Below are 11,908 nucleotides of genomic sequence, written 5' to 3'. Positions count from 1 at the left end.
TGAAGCATGGATAGTGTCATATTGACAACATCAGCGTAAAAACAAGGATGTGGTATCCCGTTTTTAGATAGAATTACAGTCAAACTTTCTAACAAATCATTGTAATTATGAAAAAAAGTTGGTAGAGGGATGATCATTGTGTGGTAACGAAACCCACAGATTAAATTATTTTCCAGTCATACATAGATAACATTCATTGAAATCTAGAATTCTTCTATAGACATGCACATTGCTAACAAGTTGTGAAATAAAATAAAAGTAAATTTTCCATTATTGGAAGATGATTTTCCTTTTGTACCTTTTCATGAGGTGCATATTTAAAGTGGTCCAGGAAAATATATAACCTGTCAATTAACTTTATTGCCTAAAACGCTCATATATATTTTCGATGAGAAAATTTACAGCCGTAATCATTTCATCACAGTTCCAGTAAGTATATCTAATATTTTTCCTTTCCCATTAGAGAAAAGGGATGTATGAGTTGCAGCAAACGATTACAACCAGATTTTTTTAAATGACTACATATGGAATACAGACCGAACTTCTTTTTGATAAGCTTGTGGTAGTGTAGTGTGCCGAGTAGAAAAATCATAACTATCAGCCAAATTGAAATGACCATCAAAAGCACGTAATTTATCCAAAATGCATGATGAGGAATTAGTTTATGCTGCTAATGTCCACTATCACGGTATGATGCTTTCCGTGTTCTTTCCCATGATATATGTGTTAGCTATATTTGATTAAGAGTTCACGAGAACCTGAGACTACTCTACTTTTGTGTTATAGAAGCCTGACCAAGAGATTATGTTTTATTTACTTTATCTAACCGAATAAAAAACAAACCATAATTTATAATTACCTCGGTATGTACCCGGGACCAATTGACACATTATAGATACATCTTTAATAGGTTATCTCCCTTTGAACAAAAATGTAAACAACTGCACGTGTGATTGTATTATTATTTTACGCAATTAATATGCAAGTTTCTAATCCAAACAATGTGAAAATATACAATTTAAGTGCTGGAAAATCATTACCTCAGGTAAATGACTAGAAATATTTTATGGGCATTGAAAAATATTGAAAAGGTGATCATGGAGTCACAGTGTGGAATATTTTGTATAAACCCTTATCCAGTTATCTATAACACCAGGGGTTCAAATTAACATTTGTTACTGGAAGGTCCAAGACCTTTGACACTCCAAACTGAAAGGTCCACAACCTAAATTTCAGGTCCTACTTTTACTTGAAATACTTCCCAACTCAGTAAGATACAAAATTAATGTGCGTCTGGTGTTGGGTAATTAATGTGCGTCTGGTGTTGGGTTAATTTAACTTTGTTCCTCAATCCTCAATCCTAAGGCCTGTTGGCACGAATTGTCCCAATGTGCGTTTTTCCTCTCTGGTGCGTTTTCCTCGACATATTTTCTTCTCTGTGCTTTAAATTTGGTATGTGCTGGTTAAGATTGGGATTGAGGAACAGCGCTCGTCCAGTCGCGTTAGCACCGTAGCTAAATTCAAGTTTCTGACCCCGACCTCTTTTGATATTTGGTGTAGCATATCTTCTCGTTCTTTTTCATAGCAGGGACACTCCCGAAGGAAATGTTGAGGCGTTTCAGGTGCTCCACAGTTGCATGACTCTTTGGCGTTGGTTTGGCCTACTCGGTTCTTGTAGTAATTCAGTTCTGTATAGCCAGTTCTTAGTTGGGCGAACATACTGAAATGTCTTTTAGTTCACTGTTGGGAAATCATATATAATTGAGTGTTTTGAAGTTGGTATTTTTACATAAAGGTCCCTGCCTCTCTCAGATATTTCCCATCTTCTCTGCCATTTATTTCCTGTACTTTTGTACGCCGCTTATTTGACGTCCTGTAGTGTTATGACGTTATTTTCCGGTGGTAATTCTTTTGCTCCCTCTGCCGCTGTTTTTGCAAGTATGTCAGCCTCATCATTACCAGCTATGTTGCCATGTTCTGGTGTCCATGATACAATTACATTGAGTCCTCTTTGCCTAAGATGTTCAATATTTTGTTTTATTTCTCTTATTACGGAGATGAACATGTAGCTGTTTGGGGCCCATTTCAGTGTAAGTAATCCCACATCGCTTTGACTGTCAGAGAAAATTTTGATTCTTTGTATTGCATTGTAAATGTTTTCTGTATTAATGCAGTATTCTAGGACCATGAGAATTGCTATGAGTTCCGCCAGAAGGATGGATCCTCTTTGTGCCACAGGTCTATGTAATCTGGCAGCAGGTTTAATGTGTTCAGCATAGATAATTGCACCTGCTCCACAGGGTCCTGGGTTCCCTAAGCATGATCCATCTGTATATCGTATTGCTTGTTCTTGTATGCAGTCTCCCATGAGTTGGTTAATGGTTTCCTGGCAAAGTTCTTGTTGCTTATTTGTCCTCAATTTTGAGTTGCCTAGTCGACTCCAATATAGAGGTTTTGATTGAGTCATTTGAGTTTCTCCCAGTCTGTAGGTAAAGTCTGGTTCTATGAGATTGATGTTTATCTTTGTCTGTTTTTCCATTTCTGCTGCTTGGCTTAGTGCTTTGCCCATTGGTGTTAGATACTTGTCATATGCGTCCTGTTCTTCATACCTCACAAGTTGCTGTTGGATGGGTTCCTGTGCAGATTTTGATTTAATCTTTGCAATCTCTTTAATGGCTATTTGTTCAAGCCTCAGGTCTATTGGCATAACTCCTGATTCTACTTCTAGTGCTTCTCTGCCAGATGTTTTAGGCATATCCATGCATAGGACAAGTGCTTTTCTCTGTACTCTGTCAAGTTTTTGCAGGTCTTTTAGTTCTGCTATTTGCCATGCCGGACTACAATATTCCATGACTGATCTGACTAGACTGTAGTATAATTGTAATAACTTTTCTGTCTTTAATTTGCTGATCTGTCTCCTTCTCACCGAATAGTTAAATAACGGTTTGCTCTCTTTTCAATTGCATCAATGTGTTTACTGAAGGTCATTTTCTCGTCCACAATGATTCCAAGAAGCTTTGGTGTTGAATTGTATTGCAGTTCTTTACCTTGAATCAAAATGCGCTTGTCCTCTTCATCGATGTTTTTTTTAAGAAAGATGCATATTTCAGTTTTGTGTAGGTTGATGTTTACTCTCCATTTTTGAGTCCATTTCACTGCCTTTGTGATGTCATCCTTCTTTCTATCTTTTTCGGTTTAAAGCTAGCGGTTGAACAAAACGAACATCGCTGTCATTAATAATGAAGATGAAAATACATTTTGAGGTCGTTTGGAAATTTTGGCAAAGTTAATTTTTATTTACTTTCATATCAAAGGTCTGTCAGACATACATGACATAGCTAGTATCCTAAACGAAAGTCCGATTGCACAAGTGGAAGGTCGCGGACCTCTGAACACAGCTAATTTGAACCCCTGTTAAGCACTAAACATCTTTAATTTTCTTATAAGGATGCTCTAATGCTGTGTTCACATGTAATTCCAATTCTACTTGCATTAACTAATTTTAATTTCATAAATTAAAAACCTACCTGATATATGTCCGTTAATTCGCATTCTATATTACGTTTACGTCCAAACATAAATTCTGACAACTTTCGAGTTCCATGCATTTCCGTCAAAAACTCTGGTTTTAGTGAACGTCATTTGTGCGTTTAGGGGCGTTGTCACTTCCGTTCCAATGTTGAGCGAGTGGTTGGAAAACTATAATTCTATATTGTACGAATTATTTTGCACATTGAATCCTTAAAATTGACAATCGGCATTGCTGTCATTAGGGAATTGTCACTAAGTACCTACAGAACAACCATTATTTCTAGTTTAACCTGCACAGTGACGATCACTAAGACGCTTGATGAACGTAAATAGTGCAGGGATACAGGCGACCCTCTCTATCTGGTAAATGACGTCATAAAGGCGCGTATAATTGTCGAGTTTTTTTCCGGTGACGGATGAACTGGAAAGTGGTAGAATTGCAATGCGCATCAAATTCACTTTACTGTTCTGACGACATTAACTTTTAATTCAAGTTAACAAAAACACATTTCTGATTCGAATTAATTCAAATTAAAGAGGAATAGTGTGTGAACTATTCAAATTCAATTCAAATTAAATGAACATGTGAACGAGGCATAACAGTGTAAATATAGTACTTAATGCAAAGGATGATTTAAAATGTCACAATTTGTGCTAGAAGTGACCTCTTAGTAAGAATATACCCTGCCCCTTTCAAAGCACTTATTGTTAATCCGTTTTTGATGCAGCTTATAAGTTGTAGTAGAGTATGTCCCTGGTGTTTTGATAGATTGCTTAAATAATGTTTATATTGAGTCATGGTGTAAGAATGCTCTAACATTTATTTGATTAATTAATGTTGTTTGGTGGTCAAAAGGATTTATGTTGGGTATAATGCTACATGTAGTACGTAATAATTGTTTCTTAAAGAAATGAATATATGACAAAAAAATAAGTTGACTAATTCAACTTGGACCAACTTTAAGACCACTTTCCAAAGACAATTTGGACCACTCATAAAGACAACTCAGATCACATTTAAAAACAACTTGTGTCAGTTTAAAAGACATTTCTGACCACTAATGAAGGCAACTCAGAAAATTTTGAAAGGCTTATTGGATCATTCAATGCTATTTCAACATGTCATTAAAAAGTGGGTTGACTTTAAAACTGATATGAACTTATGAAGCATCCTTAAATAGGCCTGACAAATTTGAAACACTGGTATCATATGAGATCAGAAATAAAATAAAATTCTTAGAAATAGTTGTCATGATTATATTTTTTATAATATCAGTAGAAATAAATTTTCTTTAAACATTTTGTAAATATTGAATTTTTATGAAATGTATAAATTATAATTTCCAGTGGTTATCAGACAGAAGAAAAAGATCACTACAGAAGCAGGATGTTGGTATGGTTCATAATCTGTATTTCCTGTAAAATTCTAAATTCAGTTACTTTTTAGAGGTTTTTATTGCATGTATTGTCAAAATGGAAATTGAAAATTCACAATATGAATCTTGACAAGGTTATTTGTAATAATAATCAATGTATGCAGAATTTTCAGAGATTTGCAATAATGAACATTCTACAAAGGTTCTATATCTGTCCATTGGTCAAAATAACAGAACTAAATGCATGGAAAAATTTCTGGATTCACAGTTACATGAAGTTGATTACATGAATAGTTTGCTTAAGCTGTTCCATTTGCTTTTTGTCTCATTTTATTTTATAATTACCTATTTCCACACAAATGCAATGATTTTACTTTATAAGAAATGCAAGTCTTGAGAGATATTTTTCATTCATAGTGTATAAAAGATCGAATTTTGCAGACATTTTTTAAAAGCTTTAACAAGTGGATTATGAATAGAGTACTAACCATTGTAGATCTTCAAAGAAGAATTGAGTTGCTGCAGGATTTTGAAATGCCAACGGTCAGCCACTGTGTTAGAGTGACCAAAGATGGACAATATATATGTGCTGCAGGTAAATATCAGTGTATTTTTGTGATATGTGTTGTCCAATTTGATACACTTTTTTTAGCTCACCTGGCCCGAAGGGCCAAGTGAGGTTTTCTCACCACTTGGCGTCCATCGTCCGTCGTCGTTAACTTTTTACATTTTGAACTTCTTCTAGAGAACCACTGTATGGAATGAAACCAAACATGGCATGAATGTTTCTTATGAGGTGCTGACCAAGTGATGTTACTTTGTAGCCGATCCATCATCCAAGATTGCCGCCAGCGGGGGACTTAGTTTAACATAGGACCCTATGGAAAATGCATACAAATGACTTCTTTTAGAGAACCACTGAATGGAATGAAACCAAACATGGCATGAATGTTCCTTATGAGGTGCTGTCCAAGTGTTGTTACTTTGTAGCCGATCCATTATCCAAGATTGCCACCAGCGGGGGACTTAGTTTAACATAGGACCCTATCGGAAATGCATACAAATGACTTCTTTTAGAGAACCACTGAATGGAATGAAACCAAACATGGCATGAATGTTCGTTATGAGGTGCTGTCCAAGTGTTGTTACCTTGTAGCTGATCCATCATCCAAGATGGCCGCCAGTGGGAGACTTTTGAATGAAATCAAACATAGCCTGAATGTTCCTTTTCTTATGAGGTTGTGTTGTTACTTTTAGCCAAATTTTATATTTTTTTATATGATTTCAAAAACCCAAGTAGAATCAGGTGAGTGATACAGGCTTTTGAGAGCCTCTAGTTTATTGGATGTCATCTTCACTACAGTGCAATGTCCTTTTATTTAGGATTTTATAGGAAACCTTATCTTGTGTATCTCTAGCCACTGAAAGGAATTTGGTTTGAATTGTATTTAAAACATGACAATTTTTGTCTAAATCTGAGTTCTCATCACTTTCATTTATTTTCATTTTAAGACAATCATTTGCAGTAATAAACATGAATAAACATCATTTGGTTGAAATGTTGTTACATTTTTTGATCAGTCATATGATTTTTCATCTCTCATCATACACAGTATAACATTTTTGCACATCAGCGTTTGAATGCATATTAGTTTAAATGTCTGTAGGCAAAATCTTAGTAAAAGCATCTCATGCACTGTTAATCACAAACAAAAATATTCTGACTACTACCAGAATACTCATACTGGCTTTAAAAAATACAGATTGGATATTTGATAAAAGTCCATTGGTGTACATGTATGTCAATATCATAGTGAAAAACAAACTGATGCTTTACTATTAAATAATCAACATTTCCAGTACAAGTTGTTGCTCTTTGTGTATCATCTATATTATTGTGAAATGTAAAGAACCTGATCAGATAGATAGAAGCAGAAACATCCATGTGTCTTAGTTTCTATTGATCTGTACCATACATTAGAAAAAATAATTTATTTGAAGTTATGATGAGTTTAGTGCAATTAATTTTTTTCTTTAAAAAAATAGTTGATTTACATTTTGACTGATATTTTCTATTCCTATTACATACATTTTTTTGTAACATATTTTATGGTCATAAGTTTTCTTGTACTTTTGTATTACTAGTGTATAATTAAATACTGATGACTTTTGCTGCACTGATCAATTAATTTGATATAACCCTTTAAGGCTTTTTCTCATATGAAGAAATAATTCATGTGGAGACAATTTTTGAAATCAAATTAAGTTACCACTTTTATATCAGACAATGCAGCTACTTCAACATCTCATAATGTAATTAATATCGATCTGGTCTCAAATTTAACTAACCTTATTTCAAATGATGTTAGGCTACTGTTTAAATCAAATTGACGTAGATACTATTATTTCTAAAAAAGAAGATTTAGGTCAGTATGTCAACGCCTAATGGCTTTGCTGTCTTTAAACTCATTCTGTTTTTGTTTATTTTTACATTTTAAATGCTAAATAGTGTTTCAGTTTGTCCAACACCTGCAAACTAAATTAGCTTTACTGTTCTTCAGTGAGCATATTTTAGGTGTGTTGCTTTATATGGTTATTTAGGGGAAGCAAATTAAAATATTTAGTCTTTGGGTTTTGTGTCATGACCATTGATATTCATTAGGGCTGAGACAAAAAAAAACTAAGATTCAATATTTTAATAATTGACAAGTCATCTGCATACTGAGAGATCAAATATTCAATTAAGAGAAACTGGAGAACTTACTTTTATGTATTAGGTCCTTATCCAGTGTTTTATGAAAGGGTCAAAATTGAAAAGTCTAAAACGTTTTCGAAGAATACAGAATCAAAAGCTTTTTCAAAATATATGACATGTATGAGAAGCAGTCGTGGTAAATTATTAAAACAGCAAAATTTGTAAACAAAAGTTCAGCTTTAAAGTTAGTTATACATAATTCTTTAAAACTAAATGCAAACTTTTAATTTGTTTCTCAATCATACCACATAAAAACTAGACCAAGAATAGTTTTATGATGTTGATGTTTCACATCATAATTGTCTCCCTTTGTTAAAATTAGCAAAGCTTTGCTAATTCTAATTATATCCCCATTTTACAGGTACATATAAACCAAAAGTGCGATGTTACGATGTATCTCAGATGTCACTGAAGTTTGAGAGAGGTCTTGATTCAGATGTCGTTAAATTCCAGTTTCTATCAGATGATTACTCAAAGGTTTGTTTCTGCATTCATAAACTCATACTTGTATTTTATTAGACATTATAGTTATGTCATCTGCCAGAAAGAATTGTCCATGTCACATATTGTTGATCCAAAAACAGATTATGTGCTAAAGAATTAATTGATATTTGGTCTAAAAAAAGGTTAAGTTTTATCTTTTGAGTTATTATACAGTCAGTCATGCTCTTGTCATCACAACTCCATTTAACAACACAACAAAATTTCCCAAAACTTTGTACATAATAATGCAAGGACAAAATTTTTGCCTTAATTTTACTACAACCACTGAATGACTGGCTCTTAACTTGGGACTGGCACATACAGAATGTGTCGGGTTAAATGTGTTAGATAGTTTGTTTGCCCAGTGGCTATGTGCTTAAAAGATTCTTTGATTTTGAGATCTGCAAGGCAGGCACATTGAATAATACTTAAATAATTGTAAAAAAATTAGAAAAAGAGTAAAGAAAGCAAAACTCAAACAAAGTTATAATTTAGGGTGTACATTTAAAATTAATTTTATTTATATTGATAAATTTCAGATTGTATTTTTACAAAATGACAGATACATAGAACTTCATTCTCAAAATGGCCGATATTATAGATTGAGGATACCCAAATATGGCAGAGATATGGCATACCATACTGCCAGCTGTGATCTTTATGTGGTCGGAGTTAGGTAAGTCTATACCCAAATGTGGCAGAGATATGGCATACCATACTGCCAGCTGTGATCTTTATGTGGTCGGAGTTAGGTAAGTCTATACCCAAATATGGCAGAGATATGGCATACCATACTGCCAGCTGTGATCTTTATGTGGTCGGAGTTAGGTAAGTCTATACCCAAATGTGGCAGAGATATGGCATATCACACGGCATGCTGTGATTTCTATGTGTCTGGAGTTAAGTAAGTCTATACCAAAATATGGCAGAGATATGGCATATCACACTGCAAACTGTGATCTCTACATGGCTGGAGTTAGGTAAGTCTATACCAAAATATGGCAGAGATATGGCATATCACACTGCAAGCTGTGATCTCTACATGTATGTGGCTAAAGTTAGGTAAGTCTATACCAAAATATGGCAGAGTTATGGCATATCACACTGCAAACTGTGATCTCTACATGGCTGGAGTTAGGTAAGTCTATACCCAAATATGGTAGAGATATGGCATAAACTGGGTAACACTGCAATTTGTGATGTCTATGCAGCTGGAGTTAGGTAAGTGTATATCCAAATATGGCAGATATATGACATACCATACTGCAAGCTGTGATCTTTATGTGGTTGGAGTTAGGTAAGTCTATACCCAAATATGGCAGAGATATGGCATACCATACTGCAAGCTGTGATCTCTATGTGGTTGGAGTTAGGTAAGTCTATACCCAAATATGGCAGATATATGACATACCATACTGCCAGCTGTGATCTTTGTGTGGCTGGAGTAAGGTAATTCTATACCCAAATATGGCAGAGATATGGCGTATCACACTGCAAGCTGTGATCTTTATGTGGTTGGAGTTAGGTAAGTCTATACCCAAATATGGCAGATATATGACATACCATACTGCAAGCTGTGATCTTTATGTGGCTGGAGTAAGGTAAGTCTATACCCAAATATGGCAGAGATATGACATACCATACTGCAAGCTGTGATCTTTATGTGGCTGGAGTAAGGTAAGTCTATACCCAAATATGGCAGAGATATGGCGTATCACACTGCAAGCTGTGATCTCTATGTGGTTGGAGTAAGGTAATTCTATACCCAAATATGGCAGAGATATGGCGTATCACACTGCAAGCTGTGATCTCTATGTGGTTGGAGTAAGGTAATTCTATACCCAAATATGGCAGAGATATGGCGTATCACACTGCAAGCTGTGATCTTTATGTGGTTGGAGTAAGGTAATTCTATACCCAAATATGGCAGAGATATGGCGTATCACACTGCAAGCTGTGAGCTTTATGTGGCTGGAGTAAGGTAATTCTATACCCAAATATGGCAGAGATATCCAAATATGGCAGAGATATAACATACCATACTGCCAGCTGTGATCTCTATGTGGTTGGAGTTAGGTAAGTCTATACCCAAATATGGCAGAGATATGGCATATCACACTGCAAGCTGTGATCTGTATGTTGCTGGAGTTAGGTAAGTCTATTCCCAAATATGGCAGAGATATGGCATATCACACTGCAAGCTGTGATCTGTATGTTGCTGGAGTTAGGTAAGTCTATACATAAATATGGCAGAGATATGAAAGTTAAAGTCATCCTTTGTCAATTATGTTTCACAGATGGCCACAGATACTTTCCACTTGTCATAGCCAAACTCACTCTTCTTTTCCTTTATTGTGACAACATTAATTTATCAGACATCACACCAAATGTGTTATTACTATGAGCGAGATGATGAGTGTCAATTGTGGAGAAGGATCTGCTTACCCTTCCAGAGCACCTGAGATCACACCTTGGTTGGAAGAATTGAATGCATCTTTTTCTTGTGTATGTTTTAAATGAAATATTTGATTAATGTAATTCTTTTATTTCACATTATATATTTTAATTTATTTTGAGGCCAACTTAGACTGCTCAAGTCATTTTGTTCTTTAAAACTTTGCTAGATGTAAAGATTTTTCATATATGTATTAACTTTGTGAAATTTTGTCTGACAAAGCTATTCTGTTCCTAACCTACATATATTGATAAAGTGTTAACTTGACTGATTGGGACATTATCTAATTACATTTCAGTTCAGAAATCTACAGATTGAATTTAGAACAAGGCAGATTTCTGAATCCCCTATCAACTAATTCTAGGTAAGTTAATATATATTGAAGTCTATATAAAATGGTGGGGGTTACTCCTACACACTCCACAGAAATACTGATAGTTAGATTTATTAGATTCATTGTATTAGACATTAGCTATATAACATAACGATCACGATTCCATGAAACTGATGATTAGACAAGAAAATTAAAATTATTTTTCCAATGAGAATGTACAAATTGCACCTAACACCCATAAAAAATGTACTGAACTATATTATTACATGCCTATCAAAGATAATTCATATTATAGTACTTCTTAATTCTTCTATCCATCTGTCAGTCCATCTATAGATAAACCACATAATTCTCTTCACAAGTATTAATTGACCAATTTACTTTTATATAACCAATCTATTACGAATGATTGTTAGAGGGTGTGTAATCTATTTGGGGAACTTGTCATTTGTTTAAGAAATTTATTTAGATATAAATAGACATTTGTTTCAGTTGTTATATTAAAAAAAGAATTCATCAAATTTTCTTCAAGTCTGTTAACTCATTTTTAGCTCACCTGGCCCGAAGGGCCAAGTGAGCTTTTCTCACCACTTGGCGTCCGTCGTCCGTCGTCGTCGTCGTCCGTCGTCGTCCGTCGTCGTCGTCGTTAACAATTTACATTTTGAACTTCTTCTAGAGAACCACTGAATGGAATGGAACCAAACATGGCATGAATGTACCTTATGAGGTGCTGACCAAGTGTTGTTACTTTGTAGCCGATCCATCATCCAAGATGGCCGCCAGCGGGGGACTTAGTTTAACATAGGACACTATGGGAAATGCATACAAATGACTTCTTTTAGAGAACCATTGAATGGAATGAAACCAAACATGGCATGAATGTTCCTTATGAGGTGCTGACCAAGTGTTGTTACTTTGTTGCCGATCCATCATCCAAGATGGCCGCCAGCCGGGGACTTAGTTTAACATAGGAC

At 34.8% G+C, this 11,908-nt stretch overlaps 1 protein-coding gene across 1 annotated transcript in view; it reads left to right on the top strand.

Moving 5' to 3' along the window:
* Positions 1-907: 907 nt before the first annotated feature.
* The window catches only part of LOC134696614 (nucleolar protein 10-like), a 40,409-nt gene continuing 29,408 nt past the window's right edge, over positions 908-11,908 (top strand). The window contains exons 1-6 of the mRNA XM_063558485.1: positions 908-1,045; positions 4,879-4,924; positions 5,404-5,502; positions 8,024-8,139; positions 8,685-8,821; positions 10,899-10,964. Of these exons, the coding sequence (XP_063414555.1) occupies positions 980-1,045; positions 4,879-4,924; positions 5,404-5,502; positions 8,024-8,139; positions 8,685-8,821; positions 10,899-10,964 (530 nt within the window). The 5' untranslated portion in view covers positions 908-979. The remainder of the gene's footprint in view (positions 1,046-4,878; positions 4,925-5,403; positions 5,503-8,023; positions 8,140-8,684; positions 8,822-10,898; positions 10,965-11,908) is intronic.

This window comes from Mytilus trossulus, chromosome 1 (genome assembly GCF_036588685.1).
Source record: "Mytilus trossulus isolate FHL-02 chromosome 1, PNRI_Mtr1.1.1.hap1, whole genome shotgun sequence".
Taxonomy (NCBI): domain Eukaryota; kingdom Metazoa; phylum Mollusca; class Bivalvia; order Mytilida; family Mytilidae; genus Mytilus; species Mytilus trossulus.
The sequence above is the reverse complement of the archived record's forward strand: the minus strand, read 5'-3'. Positions and strand labels throughout refer to the sequence as shown.